Here is a 20,937-nt window from a genome sequence, read left to right as displayed (position 1 = left end):
TTCTTAAAATCGTGTAAAATGATATATTATCGGCCACAAACTAGCTCGCATCGACAATTCTATGCTTGTTTTGAGGAAATACGGTATTTTAGGTTAAATATCAATCACTAAATGATTTACATCTAATGATATCAACACATAAAAGCTTGAAGGAAATTAATAGTAGGTTGAATAGGTCCTCTTTCAAGGTTCTCAATACTCTACCTGAGAGCTAAAATGTCAACTTTAATAAAAGGTTTTTTTTCATAATAATTATATTCAAATAACCCTAAAAAAACAATAAACGTTTCAAATGACGATTTGGCTCATCTTGTTTATCATTTGAGTAGTACTTGTTTAGATAATTACAGTTACATTAAATATATCTTTACTGCACATTGTACTGCGCCGTGTGCACGTAACCATGGTATCAAAAGGGGCCATTTAGGGCAATTCAAACTCATTTGTCACATAAATAAAACAATGGGAAATGCACTGCGGGTTATAACGGTATTATAATTGTTACACTTTACAACTCTTTATTATTATGCAAACATGAGACCTCTTTATTTTGGATCATCATTTAATGTTGACAACTTTTGTTTCAATGTTGAACAATTGTGCCACAATGTTAAATTTTGTTATAAATTATCTTAAATAGAACCCTCTATGAGTAACTATGTACTGTTGTGTACTGGATATGGCCCCCAACTGCAGATCTAGAATAAATCCTACTGTCAACAGACCTTTTTATCCTAATTATTATTTTAATAAAAAAATATTATTTTTTTAAATAATTTTATATTCTTACTTTTCATATTGATATGTTCCATTTTTGCAAAAAAAGTTAAATATCTATAATAATAAGCCTTTAACCAAAATAAATGTTTATTTGTTCAATTACTGATTTCCATCCATTCATCCATCAAATATCTTCTTTCTCTAGGGAATGACTTACTAATTGATTGCAAATTGCAAACCGCTTTATTTCCATGTCAACAGATGATTTGCAGATTGAGTAACCGTATGCAAGAAATAAATACCATTTCTAAATTTATTTTGCATGATCAGACACTTAATATACAATATTTTTACAATTTAACAAAAGTGACAATAATTTTGTTTCAAGTAGTGTGAATCTTATGGAATATAAGGCAAAATTTAAAATTGTTACCAAATAATCTTCCATTCATATATAAATATCCATTTTTCTATTTCTTACAATAGTACTAACAAAGAATAAGTTGTTCGGGATGTCATGACAATATGTTTATATTAAGTACAACAATAGTTAATAGTACAAAATAATTCACAATGACTTTTAAAGTTTTACATTTCATAGAGCACTGTCCCTTTAAATATACCAATCTCCCACACAGTTATCTCCCCTGACAAGTAAAGAATGTTTCTGATACCACTTTAAATATGTAAAAAAGCTGAATTTCAGTGTATAATAACTGTTTTTGAAAAATAGGGTTTATTAGAAATATCTATGCAGTATTTTATTCTGTTTCATAATCATACCATTGCTTTCAAAGTTATATGATTGATATAAAATGAAACTTTTTGAATTGCGTCACATTAGCATCACATTATTTTGATCATTATGGTAATTGGCATGCGTGGTGGCAGTGAACTCTGTATGGCAAAGGGAAGTAACTGCTGTATGGAGATTGACAATATACTTGTATGTATCAGATGAATTTAACTAAATTCACAATATTGTTCAGACATTTCAGTTTTTAGTGAAAAAGCACCAATGACACTCGGACAGATGCCAAGGTTGTCACCAGTTTTTCAAATATTCATTCACTGAAGAGTTATCTCCCCTGGATATGAAACTTTTTCCGCTAGTTGTACGAGTTCCCTTTCTTGGTCAGTATTACTCGTAGCCCTTGGCCTGGACCTTGGCTATAATCCTCTCCAGCTGTCTCTTCGCCTCGCAGTGGGGGAAGTTTGACATGTCGTAGTATTGCGGTGCTATCTGTACCAACCTAGAAAATGATAAAGAAATAATCAATGAAAATGTTTCACGTTTGACTATGGGGAAAATCTTGATCCCTACATCACTAAATATTAAGGTTCTGAGTGTTACTTCACTTATTGACACACAATGACTTTGTGGTATTTTGGTGGTGTCGATAACAATTGCGGTATGGAAAATGGTCATTCATTTTTAGTATGGAAAGTCTGAATATCTGGCCAGAAATAACACTCCGCTATGCTATGGTGGCAGTTGAAGAAAGAGCAAATATACAAACTGTAGCAGTTACGTATCATTTTAAATATGGTAAAGTTCACCAGGCTTCCAAATTCAACTTTACAGTCCTCCTCAAGCTATGAGAGAGCTAGCATATTCGTGGGTAAGATTCCTGATATAATCAACTCACCACTCCGGCTTGATGTCAATGACAGTACGGATGTAGTTCTTGGTTGTGAGTACAAACTCGTTGTAGAGGACCCACTCTGGCTTGTGGTCGAGGCAGGTGGAAGGGTGAAGCTGGACAATCTGGTTGTCCTTCACGGTCAGGTAGTGACCAGTCCTCTCAAGGTGGGCAATCTGTCAAACAGGTGCAAAAATAAATTATTTGTTTTATTTCAAGAATTTAATGTTAAAGTGACTTGCTCACAGATAGTATGTTTTGCAACCCCCTTTTCAACTTTGTACAAATCAAGTTACTTGGCCTAATTCTATGTACCAAAAACAACTGACAGATTCTCATTTTAACAAAATTTTAAAGATGTAACCCTGAAGTCATTCAATTTTTAATAGTGTCACTAACGCTTTTCTGCAAATATATGGCAGCCTTCTGTCACATTTTAAAAAAAAATTAAAAACACAGAGCTCTTATTTAAACTTTTTGCTGTTTTGTAATTGTTACAAGCATTCTTAAATTTCCCACAAAATTAAAAAAGATGTCTGACTCTATCAAACGTGAGCAAGTCCCTTCATAAGGACACATACATATTTATGCCATGTCAGCAATAGAAGACCAGAGACTCTAGCCCTAAGCTCAATTTTTCCTTATATTCTTCTTCATATATCTTTTTCTTTTAAAAAACACAAGCTATCAAAAGAATAAAAAGAAAAAAGGCTATGTTTATTATATAGGATCAATTGTTAATCAACCCTGCATGGACAAACCTGATGCAAGCAGTTTTAGCATGATGATAATAAAAACTATGACACTAAGGCAATAACAAAACTTGGGACTTATTTTGTTCATAATCTTTATTTGTACAGTGGTTGAAATTAACACAAGTCCACAAGCTCTGCACTGGTAAAATGTCTACCGAACTTCTGAAATTCTGAATTTTATATAGCAGGTCTGGTTCAAAATGTTGATGCCAAGCAATAGTATAAGAATTCAAGCTTGTTTATCCATAAGTCTTATTTAGATGACTGGTTGTACCTGCATGAAAAATCCTGACACAAGCGCTTTGCGTATATTGAGATAGTAATCTCTGCTTGTGAACTCCGTGCTGGAGCGCTTCAGGTTGAATCGGTCCATGATGCGCGCCAGCTGCTGTCTCACGTTGTCTGCACTCTTCAGGGATCGGAAGTTGATGAAGTTGTCGTAACACCACTGAGGATCTTCCTGGTCTGAAGGTCAAGTACAGACATGACATTAAAACTTTATAAGGTTATAAAAATTGCAAAAATCAAAATTCAGACTTATAATAATTTTGAGGAATTTATTAGCTTTTGGGCATCATATTACATACCAGTATGCTTTACACCTAAAGAAATGTATATTACCTTATAAGTAACCATACTCTTTAATACACATCAAATGATAGGGATTGCAACATTTATTTTAAATAACAAGAAACCATAATGTAATATCTTTGGCTTACGTTATTTTTAATACGAAAAAAAATCCTGCTTATCACGGTTCAAACTGTATTCATTTAAGCTTTGACAGCGCATTTGATTTTTTGTGAGGCCATGAATAAATCGGGATATTATGGAAACCAATGAGCTTTTGGATGAGAGGAAGACACTAACTTTTCTAAAATATCACCCTTTAAACTCTGACAGAAATTACTATTAAATTAATTTTTCTTTTCAAGTTTTGTTCTACTGGTATGATAATATATTTCAATGATATTATCATTTTAGCAAACCGATTATCAATTTGAAAGTGAGATGAGAATTGAAACCGATCTTCACCTTACTTGCTTTTTTTAAGTTCATCTACAAATAGCTCATAAACATGTATTGTGACAATGAATTTCTTACTGTAGATGAATAAAGAGCACAATTTACTTCACGGTAAAACTTGTGTTTATTAAAACAGAAAGTATCGTTCAAAATTCATTTAAAATTAACATAACATAGTATGAGTCAAAATTCCCTTACTTTGCTTGAAAGCGTGGTAGACGTTGAGTAGCGTAAGATGATCTCCATCGATGTGTGCAAACCTCATTTTACACTCGTCAGCTGCCTTTCGGAGCTCCGTCGGGCGCACAAAACACTGCGGCACTAAGCAGAAGGTCGAGGGTCGGGCCCAAGGCGAGCCCAAGTCCCGCTCCATTAGATCTCATATTGATCAGTGTATGAAAACTAAAAACAGCTAGCCCGTCAGACATGGGTCTTATTGTGATTTACAATGGTGAAATTGCCACTCCATAAAATACTTATTTATTCATTGAAAATTTGAAATACCAAAATACCTCACAGTACAAATTCATTTCTTATATGGTCAAATATTAATAGGTTAAGAGATTTACGATTTTAATCCCCTCTGTCTGACAAGTTAAAGATTGCTACAAAAGACAATACATAAATGTCCATGCAAATAGGAAAACCAGTAAATGCATATTTAATACCTACCTTTACAGATTACTAGCCATAATTATGCCTGTAAAATCTATTAACAAACTGTATAACTACTATTAACAAGGACACCCCAAGCGTATGACAATACTTATGCGTTTTATTTAATTGTTAAATTGACATTTAAATCAAATAAATCAATTAATTTATTTAACAAAAGAACCTATTGAATTCAAGTCAAGGTGTCATTTTGTTTGTCGAGATATGTCGCAGTTGTACCTTTTTTATTGGCCAACTGCTGTGAATATTAAACTCAGTGCAGCTGGACGTGTGTACCAAGTTTCATGTCTTTACCTTTAACAATTTAAGGCTTACAGCAGCTGCTGAAAGTTAAAGCTTTAGTACAACACATATGCTACTGCTGTCAGACAACAGCACAATGACAGTACCAAGCTTACAAAAATAAATGTCACGAAATATTCAAGCTAATTCATTTATCATTATGTCAGTTAACTCTATTCTACATTACCATCTCAGGCAGCATCGATTACCTGACAACATGGCAGTGATGGAGAGAATCTCATTGGAGCAGCTGAAGTCTGTACTGGCTATGACCATCTTGGCCAGCTGGGGATCAAGAGGGAACTCCGCCATCATTGAGCCCAGCTCCGTCAGGTCTCCATTATCATCAAGGGCAGCTAGGTAGTTCAGCAACTCCAGGGCTCTCATCAATGTCTCAGGAGCTAGAGAAAAAAATTAAGAACATTTAAAACCATGTCAACAGCTTCAAATGCCATCACTCATACTCACTCAGTCAAAAACACCATAACCTGACAATTATTAAAGCCACAGCTATGGATCTTGCTATACAAGTGCATATTGTCTACCATGGCAACATTTTCAGTGTTTCATTTGAATATTAGTTCATTTTCCTGAATGGTTATTGACATATAGTTTAAGTATTTGCACCAAGACGATAACGCCATCGATGACACTAAGACTATATGAAGGCTATGATAATACCGTAACATGTTCCGTTGAAAAACAAGCTTAAAAAAAATATACATACAACAATACATTATCATGTTTTTCATGTTAGAAGTAAAGTTGGAAAAAACACACTTTGATGGATATTTGAGACTGTACCAGTACAATATCTTTCTGCTTCATTGCATTTGAATATGTATTGCAGCAATATGCACCAACCAAAAAGCTGCACATACAGTTTTATATCATTTTTACAGCATTAAATCTTAACTTCTCACTATGCATGTATCAATCAGGGAATACTGTCGACTTTCATAAACACTATTTTAACAATGTGATGTCATCATCGAAAACAGGCCCTGTTGATGACAGTAATGTCTTTAATTTGGCGCGGTTTCATTCTAAAAAGCAGTCATTCATTCCATTTTTTAACATATTTTTAAAAAATGTTCTTTAATTTTACACATTGCTATAAGATATTTTTGTAATCTAACCTCTTGGTTAAAATTTGTTTTTGTTGTTAACGTGAATACCTCAACGTGACTCATTTTCAGCAATATCTTCCTAAAAGAAAGCAAGTCCTCTCAATTAAACACACAACATACCAGGTGGGTCCATGAAGTCAAAGTGCACGAGATCGTCAATGCCAAGCTTCTTCAACTGCAGAACAACGGAGCCCAGGTTGGAACGAAGGATCTCGGGATATGTATTTTCCTGCATTTCTTGTTTGAAGGCCTTCTCCGTGTAGAGTCGGAAACACTTGCCAGGCTTTGTACGACCAGCGCGACCGGCACGCTGTTGGCCACTTGCCTTACTGATGGCCGTCACAAGGAGGGACTCCACACGGATACGAGGGTTGTACACCTTGCAGGAAAAAGGTAAAAAAATATAATTATCTAAATCATATTTTATCTAAATCATATTTTAAAATATTGAATGTGTACAATCAAACTACATTTATATCAGAAAGTAACATTCCGGACAGCCTTTAGATATGATTTACCTTTTTTCTTTTCTTTTTAGTCCTTTTTTTCCCCCCAATATAATTATATTTATACATGTAGTAACATCCTATTTTTTACATTCTATAATTAGAAACTAAGTCACATGATAAAAGACACCTCCAGTTTTGTATTTGTATGAACTTTTTCAGAAATTTATTTGTGAACCTGATCAATCCCTAGTGAATATCAAAACCTTTGCTTAAGGAAAAAGTTCAAAATAGCTCATTGTCATTGTGTATTCCACCTTCCAACCCTTTTCTTGTATGAACAATTAGATATGGTTTTAAATATTGTTTTCTCTTTTTACAAAGACTACAGATGTAAAATACTGCAAAAAGCCAATAAAAAGTGGAATTTGTGTACATGAATTTTCTAGTTTCTGTAACTGACACTCATTACACATATTTCCATAGCAGAAAGCAGGCTTTTTCCACAATGTTAAGCTTACCTTTTGTTTGGCGAATCCTGGGTCTATCACAAATACCACGCCATCAATTGTGAGAGATGTTTCCGCAATATTTGTAGACACCACCACTTTACGGCCTAAAAATATTTTTATGAGGGAAGTTTTAAAACATTTATCGGCATTCACACAATAGTACTGCTAGTGTTAAGGTAACTTTTAGTGTAATGATTGCTTAAAAGTGCAACAGAATACCTCTTAAAATCAAGTGAACATTGAGATGTTTTCTGCTCAAAAGTTGGGCAATCATAAGGAATTTTCATTTTGGAAGCTGAGTTACTTCTATTGTACTACCAGTCAAATGACATGCATTATGCATATTACATGTAACTTGGTCCTAGAACAACACATGTAATTTTGTCCTAACAGTAAACATGAAACTTTATCCTACAAAAATACACATCCTACAACAATACATGTACCTTTCTTCTACAAAACTACATGTATCTTTCTCCTACAAAAATACTTGTAACTTTGTCTTATATGTATCTTTGCCCTACATGTAACTTTGTCTTCCAAAAATATATGTAACTGTGCCCTACAAAATTTAAAATACATGAAACTTTCTCCTACAAAATACACATAACTTTGTCGGACAATAACCCATATAACTCTGTCCTAATGACAACATCACCCACCTATGGCTCCATTGGGCTTGTTGGGCGGTGGGGGCTCAAAGATCCTCTGTTGAAGGTTGGGTGGGAGGGTGGAGTAGAGCGGTATACACTTCATGTCTCCAACATCTGGTCCCAGGTTCTCCACCTCCCGATGTATACGCTTGCACGCCTCATCTATCTCCTAGAATATATAGTTACACATTGTGTTAGGCGTGTTATTTTTCTCTATCAACATACAGCCACATTTACAAAATCTTTTACATCTCATTCTGTAAAAACTTCTAAAGGGGGTCGGTCTTATTTGGAAGTGCCTTCATGAGGTGGATTATGTGTTAAAATTGAAGAGCTCTTATGTTTAAACCACATTTACCTTAAACATTTATGGATTACGTTACCACCTATAATATTTTATGCAGGTGAGAGTGTCCTTATGGTATGGGTGTCAGGGGTTTGTTCCCAATCACTGACTCGAGAATAATTCTATTCAAGCCATCATTCCTCACAATCTATGTAAAAGCAATCTGGATACTCTTAACTAAACTAAACTACTTCTGACCTCTTGTCCAGTGAGGAAGAGCAGAATATCTCCCTCTATTTCCTCACACATGTGAATCTGCAGCACTGTCCTGATGGCCGCCTCCAGGTAGTCACGCTCGGGCTCGGGCGTGTAGAATATCTCCACAGGGTGGGTACGTCCTGGCACACTCATCAATGGGGCATTGTCAAAGTAGTTCTGTAAGAGAGAGTTTAATAGTTGAGGCCTTGAAGTGTAGAAAATATTCATAGGAGGGGATACCCTGACACACTCAGAACATGGGGTAAAAGTAGTTCTGATAGGAAACAGTTAAAGAAGATAACTTAAGAAAGGTTTTTACACCTGAAGAGTAAAAAAATACAAGAGCAACTAGGCTGTTGATAATAATTAAAAGTATAAATGATTTTCAAACTTGAACAAAATAATATTGTCTAAACATATAATTGATATTCAGGGTATCAATAAGTTTCAGTTGAACTGTCTGAAATAGTAAAGTAACCGACCAGCTACTACTTATTTTACCTAAAATTCACTTATTTTTTTTAATTTGAACAGGCCCAACTGCCATAATGATATGTACAGTCCATTTTGGCATGCAGCCAGTTCTTACTGAGAAAACTGAATATTACAGAGATGAGCTTGTCAATTAAGTCCTACAAACATTACCTACCTGGAATTTGCCAGCGTCCAGAGTAGCACTCATGATGATGATCTTCAGGTCGGACCTCTGCTTGGCTACCTCTTTCAACAGTCCCATCAGTATATCGGTGGCCAGGGTGCGCTCGTGGGCCTCATCAAGCAAGACAACTCCGTAGTTCTCAAGAAGAGGATCAGACATCGCCTCACGCAGTAACATACCATCTGTCATGTACCTGTAAGGTTAAAAAAACAACAGTATTTAATATTAGTGTAAGAAAAAAAATAATTTCAGTATTTAATATTAGTGTAAGAAAAAAAAAAATTTCAATCAATTTCCCGAATTTCTACATTTGGATGAATAATACAAAATAGACATGTACTAGCTTGAATGGGGAAGACATAATCAATAATGACATTATTAAGGATGCCAATGCAAATTCGAAGAGGAAACCAGTAGAAAATATGAGTACCCCATCACACTATATATACAAAAAAATCGTTTTTTTGTAAGGATCGTTTTTTTTGTAAGGATCAAATAAAAGGCAACAATTAATTTAAATGTTGTGTGGCTAAAAAAAGAGGAACAGCTGCAAAGAGCAAAATTGGCATTCCTGGTATATGATTGTATAACAGAAGGAAAGTATACAATCCATCTGAACTGGATTCCTTTAAGCTTCACTCTCACAGATTTACTGTTTTGACAAATCTTTTAGTTTTTGTCTTGGAATGAGAAAATTTTTGCGTGAATATCTGCTCACCAGTGATGGAAGACTGCTGACAAAAATCAGATCGCAGATTTTCATATTTCCATTCCAAATTAAATGTTTTATGGCTTTAACCGTTACTAACGGTTTACAAGCATAAAACATCAATTTTGGGACGGAAATATGAAAAGCTGCGATCTGATCTTTACTTTGCAGATCTATATTCACACAATAATTTGCTTGTTCCAAGACAAAAAATAAAACAAGAGCTGTCACAGAGACAGCGCGCTCGACTATTGCGCCGCTTTTCAGTGTAAGGATTGAAAAGTTTTGGCGAAACATGGATCACTGAAAAATTAGATTAGATTTCAATGCAATACATGATGTATTTGCTGAGATATAAACTTGAATGTGGTTACATGCAAAATTTTAACCAGAATTTCTAAGTCCAATAATAAAGGGCCATTTTTTGCAAAATACAGTTAATCAACTTGGTAATTCAAGAAGGTTGGGTGGTTGAGTACCATTGTATGAAGTCTCAATGCAATACATGAAGTAGTTGCTGAGATATTAACCTATGTGTGCTAACATGCAAAACCTTAACCAGAATTTCTAAGTCGCATAATAAAGGGGCAAAAATGATATAATATAGAAGAGTTATCTTTCCTGATTAATTAAGAAGGTTGAATAGTTGGGAGCCTGTGTATAAAGTTTCAATGCAATACATGATGTAAATCGAATTTCTATGTCGAATAAAAAAGGGCCATAATTTGAAGTTATTGCAAACTAGAGTTATCTTACTTGATTATTTAAGTAGATTGGATGGTTGAGTACCATTGTATAAAGTATCAATGCAATACATCAAGTAGTTGGTGAGATATTAACCTATGTGTGCTTACATGCAAAACCTTAACCAGAATTTCTAAGTCAAATAAAAAAGGCCCATAATTTGCATTATATTCAAAAAAGTGTTATCTAACTTCATAAATTTAGTAGGTTAGATAGTTGGGAAAACATATCTAAAGTTTCAATGCAATACATGATGTATTAACTGAGATATTGACTTAAATGTGGTTACATGCAAAACCTTAACCAAGGTGTGACGCCGATGCCGATGCCGCCGACGCTTGGGTGAGTAGTATTGCACTCCTTATTCTTCGAATAGTCGAGCTAAAAATTAACTTTAACATGATAAATGATTTATGGTATAGATGTGCTGTGTTTAAAGTCACCTACTTCAGTATAGTCTTAGATGAGGTGCAGTCCTCAAATCGTATACTGTATCCGACCTCCTGGCCAAGACCGACATCCATTCCTCCGATACACGCTGGGCTACTGACATGGCTGCCACTCTTCGGGGCTGGGTACACGCCACTCCTTTCTTGTTGTACCGCACCCGTACCCAGTCCAGGCACCATTGTGGAATCTGTGGGAAACATTATAGTATAGTGTTATTTTCAATTAAAATATGATCTGTTTATATACCTTCTTCCATCATCACTCAAAATTGCTCAGAACTGTCATTTGTCTTTGAATTGACCATCATTGTGCACTTAACAGCGTATTTTACACCATACCTCAGTGGTAAAAATAAGTGAAAGCACTGATAAAAAGCTCTTCCGGGTTGCTCAAATTCTTGACTTTTTTCATCCTAAGCACTAATGTAAGAATTCAATTTGGTTCATCCAAAACCCTGATATCAATGACTACATACCTGTGTGGTTTTTCCGGAGCCAGTCTCTCCCACCAGCACAAGTGTCTGATGCTTGTTAAGAACCTCTACAAACTTTTCCTTATACTCCCACACTGGCAGACTCTTCCTCTTGGCCAGCAGTTGTAGGTAGCGTGGTGTATGTGGCAAGCCTGCAACAAATCAGCAATTTATTTTTTTATATATTTCAACCAAGCCACTATAGAGCTTTGATAAGGTGTTCAATTGCTATGACACTTATAACAAGATTTATAACAAGACATATCAACGTTTTTTCAAAGTATAAAAAAGGCGCTATAATATTTGTCAGATGTTCTTTCAATTAACTTGGGAAATAACTCAACAATTTTTTAAACCGGAGTTATGGGTCTTAATTATCAAGTATATTCAGTTATGGCCAAGGTTTAAAAGCATTTGCTCTCAAAAGCTGCCAACAAAAACAACACCAAGGCTATGGCAATACAGTGTACGTGAAAACTTTTTGGACACGCTGGAAATTTTGTCTGACGTCTTTATAGTATATGCAGGACATTTTCATGTTACATGGGACATTTTTCAGAAAGCATGTTTTGATTTACACAATATCTGCAGGATATTTTTTCCGATATGTGGTCATAAATATTGCTAAGGTCTACCGATTTTCCACTTCTCAAAGAAGTGCCTTGTTACTTTCGAAGGATTTACTTTTTCACTATCAGACTGTTTTCTTTTCCTACTACCAGGTTAAGCCCCATTTATATATTTTAACCCCAACATATTTGTTGACATCTCCAAAGAGACTAATAACGATACTATGACCTCATTCACCTTGACGCTAGAATCTCTCGTGACAGCCAGTTTAAAGTGCAGAATTGAGTTAGGCCTAAAAAAAAAAAATACATTTGGTTCGGTTTCCCGACCCTACCTACGGAATAGGCACCGACCCTACCGTTTTTATAGTCAGTTTGAAAAAAAATTGAAAAACTAAAAAAAAAAAAAAATTCGTTTTTTTTTTAATTGCTTTTCAATATTTAGTTTAATCCTTAAACGCTTATATAGTTGATAGCTTTAACACCATTCTCCAATGATGAAAATGATATTCTTATATAAAGCCTAATAAAAAAAATAATAAAAAAAAAAAAAAATCCAACCTACCCTACCTATTTTTGAAAAGGATGTAACCCTAACCAAACCATTTTTTTTAGGCCTTATTACACTGCAATTTTGGAGTAAAATTTCATCCGGTCGAAAATGTACCATTAATTGCTTTAAAAACAAAAACAGTTCATTAAACTAATCCATGTTAATACATGTTCATTATCCTGACCTGATGTCAACAAACTGTCATAGTTTAAAATTAATTTGGCAATACTGGTTAACGTAGCAAATTACGTCTTTTCAGGAAATACCGGGAAGGCGTATTTTAGTTCCATCTGTTGCGCATGCGTACTATACAGATTTGGAATATAAACATCTGGTTAAAATGACAGTTGTCAAAGGTTTCATTCAAAAGAATATTTCAACTTTGGATATCAGTTTTACCCTGACATAAACGTCGGACAATTCTGTCCTACGTTCTTTGAAGATACGACGGACAGTTTGAAAATCTACCGGCAATGTCAGACTGTCCGACGTATTTTCGCGTACACTGGCAATAACTCCCATCTTTTTTCCTTGAAAAAACAAACAAACCTAAAGTCACAGACAAGCAAACAAGTATGAATCTTTTCCTTAATTGAACTCTTTGAAACTTGATCTAAAGTGATTATCACTGATAATTTTACCTGTAAATGGATTTATTTGTAACTGTGGTTTTGGAATGTTAAACTGTTCAAAGATGGACTGTGACTTTTCCTTGACCGGAGACCGTGACCTGTCCCTTCTCCCATCATCCTCCCTGAAAGAAATATATTTTATATTATATGTTTTTATAGGTAAGAAAAAGTTAAATAATATATGCATTTTCCTAAGTCAGCAAACAAATTGAGCACTAGTGAACTTATTTCCAGACTTTTAGCATTTCCTGCTGTATAAAATGCATAATTTCAGCAAACCTGGTAGTGGTTAGGAATTTACAAATGCTGACTTGTGGGCTTGTGCTAGTTTCAATCTGTTTGTTCATCATAAAGCAGAATCAACAGGCCGGTGAAAATTGTCGCATCGGGCAGTATTACTCGGCTACCAGACAAATCGGCCCCTTACTAAATCCGCCCCTAGTTAAAACGGTTACTTTTTCGGCCCCTTACCAAATCCGCCCCATCCTGTAGACGTTTCGGCCCTTATTTTTATTTTGTTTTTTATTTCTAAATATAAGAAAAAAAACATAAAATTTTAATTATTCACATAAAGCTATATATATGCATAAAAAAATGATAAAAAAATGATTAAAAAAAATAATCTTTATATTTGAACACAAATATAAATCAGATGATTTGAACAAAGATATTCATTCATGAGATTTATTTTTATAAAAAGTAAATCAAGTTAAAAAAATAAATCTTTCAACTTCAAAAAATCTTGAAATAATCTTTAAATAATAAACATAAGCATGCTGCTAATATTTACAAGAGGTATAATGATATGTGTTTAATATCAAGTCCACTGTCTAAAACTGTATCAAGCACCTATCACCCATCGTAGATGGCACCAACATTTCTCAAAAACTCCTTAGTTATCTCTTTCCTTACTTTGAAGTAATTTTCTATAGGGATGCCTTTTAACCCATTTCATTCTGAGACCCAGTTAGATATGATACCTTGAATATCTGGGCATTTTCCAATGACTGATAAGCCATCTGCCTTTTTATGACCATTGTGTTGTATAAACACTAATAACTTCTTTATTATTGGTACAAGACCCAATAAAGATTACATATTTGGAAAGGAAATAAAAATATGCACATGTTTATGTAAGTTTTATTAGCAAATGATTTTAAATAAATTATTTTTTGCAAGTTAACCAGGTGATGATGAAAAAAAAAAACACCAAAAAATAAATATGCACAAATTGAAAGCAAAAAAATCACACATAATTTTTTTTCAAATGTCACATAATCCAATGTATGAAAGTTTCTAAATTAATCTGTCTTTAAAATGCAGAAAGAATTATGCATATATTTTAAATCTATAAAAAGTTATAACAGTTTATATCATCCCATGTCCACTTCGGAGCAAATCGGGCGGGTGGATGTTCATCGCGATGTTGGTTGGCATAGCAGTTTGAATCCTCGACCAGTAAGGTCCAAAAGTCTTGCCCCCATAACAGTTTTATTGATAAATGACAGTAATGCTGGCTTTCTTGGGTCATATTGTTCTTTAGGACCACCATTCTTTGTATTCCCACTTGGAAACCTTGGGGTGATCCTCTTTGTCATTCAATCATTCTAGAACTCCTCAAGATCGTCATAAAAACTCCACCAAATAATGCAAATGTCATAGTTTGTGATTTCTATCGATGTTTTAATATGTCTTCTGTTTGTATCAAACAAATTCACATAAACTTCGTCATTATAACCATCCCAATATCACTATCGTCACTGTGGTCGAAAGTCCTATCCATTTCAACAAAAATTTGCATCAAAATCGCAATAAAAAGCTTAAATTTAACTCGATTTTTGAGTTTTAAAATTATTTCTTCATTAAAATTTTCTGCGCATCTATCTGCGCATAACATCCGGTCATTCCGGAAAACGTATAAACCGGAAACAATACAGTCAAAACGAAAGTAAATAAAGTGAAAGTTCGTACGTCAAAAACTACACCTTTTGGTGTATCCCGCATGTAAAGGGTAACTACACCAAAAGGTGTATCCCGAATGAAATGGGTTAAGATAAATAATAATTAATGAAAAAAAAAAAACGAAATCTGATAGTTATATAAGATGTTATTTTTTTCGAGACAGGCGGTCTTATGGCGAATTGTCACATTCCACACTGGTATCAGGCGTTGGAATCTGTGACACTTTACAAGCTACGTCTATATTGATCAATTAATATTTCACAGTCACAAATTACTTTCTTACATTTTTTACTTTCTTACATTTTTTAACATTTTATATTAAAAATAACGGTTTAAATTTATACTTTAATGATTTTTTTATCAATGTATTTCAATATTTGTCTATTTGTAAATTTATAGATCTCATTTACAACATCTTTTGAAATAAATATGACAAATGATGTTTTTTCTTTATATTCAAAATGAAATAAAATTAAGGGGCCGAAATGTCTCTGATGAAAATCAGTAAGGGACCGAAACGTCTCGAGTCAATAAAATTAAGGGGACGAAATGGCAGGGCCGAAACGTCTTAGCTGCCGATTCGGTAGTAGGCCGATTTGGTAAGGGGCCGATTTGTCTCGCTCCCTATTACTCGATCCGCACAATCAAACAATAAATAACAAAGTAAAATACCTACTTATTCCGACATCTACACTACTAAAAACAGAATCACATTTGTGAAGAAATAGCAATTTGACAATATCATTGATAGAACGTGGTTTTTTTTCGAAAAATCATTATGAAATGTCATTGTATAGGACAAAGACATACATTTTCGCGACAAGATTACCACGCTTCGAGTTCAAAAAGTTATGAACAATGATGTCAATGACTCTTTATAAACAATTGATGATAATTAGTAGACCAGAAAGTATATGAAGGTTGTATCTGCATATTACAAATTGTCATTTTATATACCTTTTCCTGTAAGAATCCCCAACATCGATGCGATGTCGTTTCGACATTTTTTCTTTCCTTTTCACAGTTAGTCAAAACGTACAAAGTACGAACGGCGATTTGTTTTTAACCCAAATAAGATAATTTTATTTTCAATGTAATAAATAACATGAACTCTGGGAGTAGGATTTTTTATTGGTACCAGAAGAAATTCCCAAGACATTCTTTAGTAATGTTGAAAAACCCAAATCAGTTAAAACGTTTGTAATGGCACGAACCTATGGTTTATAGGTCCGTGGTAATGGCAAATTGTAAATGCAAATAAAGCCTAGATTTTACAAACACAAATTACAAAATCTCAGTGGATAAACATACTTTGATATGTTCGAATTCTTTATTTCTATCTATCTGACTTTGTCTTATTTATGAATTTATCAGAAAGTTTGGTTATTATTTTCACATTATTTAACCAAGGGACTTGTTTAAACTTAAGATATAATTTATTATATTATCACGGACCTATGGTCTGTACGCGATGTTTTAGAATTAATGGCACTAAGAAGATTCACACTTGTTTAATTATTTAATGAGAATTACGACTAAATTTACCTTTATACATACTAATTAAACTCGCAACATTTTCAATATATATATTTTTCATTAACGGATATTTCCAAGAACTATATGACGCAATTTCAGGCATTCCATTTACAGACTAACTTAATACAAATTCATCAAACTATTCCACACATAATGCTTGTTCACCAATACATATTGGGAAGTTCATTAAACTAGCAACATTGCAAAGTAGTCAGTTTTCTTTATCAATATTTTACATGCAATAAGAATTGAATGGATCAAGTGGGGTAAATTCAATGGTAACCACTCGGCCATCTCCGACAAGCTCGGAAAATTCCGAGTGGTCTTACGCACGGGGATTCTGTGTGTCATTTAGGGAAGTATTTCGAGACAAATACGAGTGCATGTCCTCCTTTTTGGGAAAAATAGGTATATCAGTAGCTTGGGCTTATCAGACATGAAGTACCTTCAATCAATCTCACTTTCTCCGGCAGACCATAGAAACTAATTTTAAATAAAACAATAAAAAATGAAGGAAAAGTATATAAACTTAAATTTTATTTTAACTAAAACTTAAAACGTATACAAACTAAGTGTTTTCATTTCATTCGTTCAATTTTTAAAAGTTTTTAGTTTTAATTTTGAAAAATAAAATATTGAAACCTCCCTATGTCCAAAAAAAATTAAAACAGAATTGTCATGAAATAAATTATTGTTCTGTTGATTTTAATTTTAATTATATAATGATGAAATAAACTTCTCTACTTACCGAGAAAATGTTTGTTCATCCATCCTTGTCTGTTTGTTGGGTCTCTTGATCTGTGGTGTCCGTTAATTAAATATCGCAGTGATATTTTAAAAAGCTTTCGAACAGTGTTCTCCTTATATAACATGCACCAAAGTAGGTCCAACGTTGGGCAACGTTGTTAATCAACATTGATGATAGCTGAAACGTTGTTAAACGAATACACAACTTTTTATCTTTCAGCTGATAGGCAGTGTGAGAGGGATGTTTCATATGAAATGTTATCATATCTGAAAAAATAATGTTGAATATTTTCGGAATGAACATTTTTATTTCAGGATTTGATTATTGTACCTCTTTGGAATAATGTTATACATGAACATAAATTAAATCATATTCTAAAAATCGTTAATATGTTAAAGTTATTGTTTACCTTTCTGGGTTTCTAAACGATTAAGTCGGTAGGCCCGGCACAAACTAATCGATTAGAATACCAAACCTAAAAGGCCACCTTCTTAGTGTTCAGCGCGAAATGCTTATCGAAAACCTCTATACAGACCAGTGCGTATGCGCAGGCTTCTAAATAACTCGCGTCATGAAACCAAATAATGACTTAATGAAAGTTTGGTGGTTATTTTCGGTACTAAATGAAACATTGGCGACTATAATCTGCACTATGGATTTTGGGTGCCTAGATCTCTTCTAGTCTTCTAGCGAATATGTCCGGCGATCCCAGCGACGAAGGCATGAACCTGAACACTTAATACAAAGTATCTTACTCGGTGGCAAAAAAAACGGTACTTTAATTTGTTACAATTATCAAGTTACGCATTGTTTGTATGTACCTAAATTGGCATTATAATTTGAGTATCAATTCTAAATGCAACATTTCTCATGTCATGAGTTTACTTATCACATTTACTGCCATGTTCAATCATTTAAATTTCTAAAGAGACGAGAGTTAGATGTTACATTGTAGTATCGTTTTGTACATCATTGTGTGTGAACGTGCCATGCAATAATTGGTTCTGTTCCAAATTACAGATAGTACATGCATGAGCACTGATAAAAATGATACTATCAATACTGTATAGATGGCTGTATTAAAATACAGTGTCGTACAGTGTTGAAAAAGTATGCATTGTGCCAGGTTTTCGTTCAATAATTTGTTTTACATCTCACGATAAACACCATGTTTTTTTCTTACTAGTTATTTAAAACTTGTATCAAAACAAAACTTATATCTTTGGATGTATTTTTAATTGAAGATACTCGAGCGAATATTCTGACATTTTTAAAACAAAAAGAAACAGCAACAGCCAAAATTCACAATTTCCTTTTCTATACAGTATAAAATTTGTATACTACATGGCATATTTATATAAAATGTATACATAAAAGGCAGTATCAGGACTATTGTCTTCGTTAATCGGCGCAGCACAGGAATGGACTAGAACCCGTAGAGCGTGCGCTGGTTGACTTCGTCTTGTGACAGTCGAATCTAGCAAACGATGGATTCTGGATAGAAGCTGTATATTCGCGGTTGTGTCCCTCTCGTGGAGTTTATTTGCTGGTCTAATGGGGGATGGGGGGAGGGGGAGGTGGTGATGTCGACATGGCCTTAAAGAGTATATAGAAGTCAGTGATATCGTACGGTAGTTTGAGGGTGTTGAACAAATACCCGTCTATAACATTTAAGAGACGCGAGCATACTTCCTGTCAGTGGGTATTTAGCATTTGTCAAGCCGAAGGAGTTGAAGGAGTTTCGTAAGAACTGGCGTCAACCGCTATAGTTTCAGAAGACGCCCATGAGTCGGCTATGTGTTGTTTCAGGTTCAATAGAAATTTCTTAACGCCTGGTACCGTGATGGTGATGGGTTTTATGGAAATACTGGGACTGGTGGTAGAGATATACGGTGTGAAAGGTCTTCCATGATGAACTCTGATCATTAAGGATGTCAGCTTTCTATTGCCCATCGCAAAATGTGCGGAAATCATTTTCAGAGATAAAATACTTGTCCCTTCGCTTTGACTTTATGTATTTCCAGAACAGCTTGGGGCCATTATGGTCTTTTGAAAACGTACCATTTACATATGGTTATTGTGAACTTCCCTACATGTACGTTAGGCCTAGCGTTTTATCTTCGAGTATCCATCCCGGCCGTGCTAGAGCCAGACGTCTTTGCCCGACGAAACCAACGTTTCGTCTGTCTTTACAGTCTCATGTCTTGTGTATAATTACATTTAATTTCATCAAGTACACGTTGTAAATCGATGCTATTACATATGCCACGATCGCACAATTACTTCAAGTATTAAATTTGGAAGGAGTAGTATCGCTGCATCGAATTTGCGAAACTGTAGTGAGTGGTCTGTAACCTATACGACATAAATGACCATTTTCTTTTTCTTTTTATATCTTTGGGGCAATAGTTGACACTTCCGGTAAAAACAAACACACGTTGGGGAAATATTTAATATTTATTTGTTGTTTTTGCTGAATTTAATAAATCTTAAAAAAATGTCTGACGAAGAAGATAGTAAATTACTTGAGTTTCATGAAATGGGTTTAGATGACAGACTGTTAAAGGTAAGAAAAACTAACTTTTTTAGTGAAATGTACACAACTACATTCCATAAATAAGATTCTTGATTAATGCACCAGTCAATTGTATCCAAGGCCCCCTAGGTCCGGGGGTATATACCGGGGATAGCCGGGGAAATGAGCCGTGTTTTTACCTTTCAGGTGGCCCAGCAGTGCCAGTTGAATGCGGTGGTTTAGCTTCGCTTTAAATATAGCGGGGAATGAGCCTTACCTAGGGTCCCTGGGGTGTGGGGGTATTTGGTGGGGATTTTACCATCAGTTCGTATCCGCAGGGCGGGATTTCAGCCGGGGTTGGCTGTGCCTAAAGTCAAAAGTCCCTGCTATTCCCTGGACCGGGTGGGGGGGGGGTGTGGTAACAATTGACTGGTGCATTAAAGGAACATTCAATAAGGTCAAACTATTTTTTGGTGTTGTGGGTAACAGAAAATAGATTACTAAGGCTATCAAGGTAAGCATATTTACATTTCATGTCACTGAATCAAAAAATATACAGTTTTAAACATGACATAGAATTGTAAATACATTCTATACAACTGTAGTGTTCACAAGCACAGGTTTACACTAGCTACAATAATGAGTGATCAGGGATACATTTTTATTATTCTGACATTTCATGTGTATCCCTGTAACGCTACAACTCTCTACCATTTAACACTTGGTGAAAGAATTTATAGTATTATTATGCATCGATGTTAAATAATAATGATATAAATGTTACAAATGTACCTGACAGTGATCTTATCTGGATTAAATTGTCGTTAGAGTCGTTATATTAACATAAATATACTCTGGATCGTTGCAGCCCACCATTTTGTATACATGTTGATTTTTATCGAATAAATTTGTACACATCCGTCAATGATAGATAACCCTCAAACACGCAGTCACAGTTATCATCGCTTTTCTATGTATTGAGCAGAGCAACACAACCTGTGTT

The 20,937-nt window shown here is 34.4% G+C and overlaps 2 protein-coding genes across 2 annotated transcripts in view; one reads left to right on the top strand and one right to left on the bottom strand.

The window, feature by feature from the left end:
* Nucleotides 1-1,019: 1,019 nt before the first annotated feature.
* On the bottom strand, nucleotides 1,020-16,159 carry LOC128211180 (putative pre-mRNA-splicing factor ATP-dependent RNA helicase PRP1). Its single transcript, XM_052915635.1, is given in 15 exon segments — nucleotides 1,020-1,973; nucleotides 2,370-2,539; nucleotides 3,393-3,583; nucleotides 4,343-4,465; nucleotides 5,311-5,502; nucleotides 6,352-6,610; nucleotides 7,199-7,293; nucleotides 7,852-8,011; nucleotides 8,387-8,563; nucleotides 9,036-9,237; nucleotides 10,945-11,020; nucleotides 11,023-11,134; nucleotides 11,423-11,571; nucleotides 13,183-13,295; nucleotides 16,093-16,159. Coding segments are annotated over 15 exon segments (2,178 nt in total). The 5' UTR covers nucleotides 16,140-16,159; the 3' UTR covers nucleotides 1,020-1,861.
* Nucleotides 16,160-19,828: 3,669 nt separating this feature from the next.
* The window catches only part of LOC128211181 (probable ATP-dependent RNA helicase DDX56), a 46,032-nt gene continuing 44,923 nt past the window's right edge, over nucleotides 19,829-20,937 (top strand). Inside the window, exon 1 of the mRNA XM_052915636.1 lies at nucleotides 19,829-19,985. Coding sequence (XP_052771596.1) covers nucleotides 19,917-19,985 — 69 coding nt within the window. The 5' untranslated portion in view covers nucleotides 19,829-19,916. The remainder of the gene's footprint in view (nucleotides 19,986-20,937) is intronic.

The sequence above is a fragment of the Mya arenaria genome, chromosome 12 (assembly GCF_026914265.1).
Source record: "Mya arenaria isolate MELC-2E11 chromosome 12, ASM2691426v1".
In the NCBI taxonomy this organism is placed as follows: domain Eukaryota; kingdom Metazoa; phylum Mollusca; class Bivalvia; order Myida; family Myidae; genus Mya; species Mya arenaria.
Note: the sequence above shows the minus strand (reverse complement) of the source record. Positions and strands in the feature narration are given on the sequence as shown.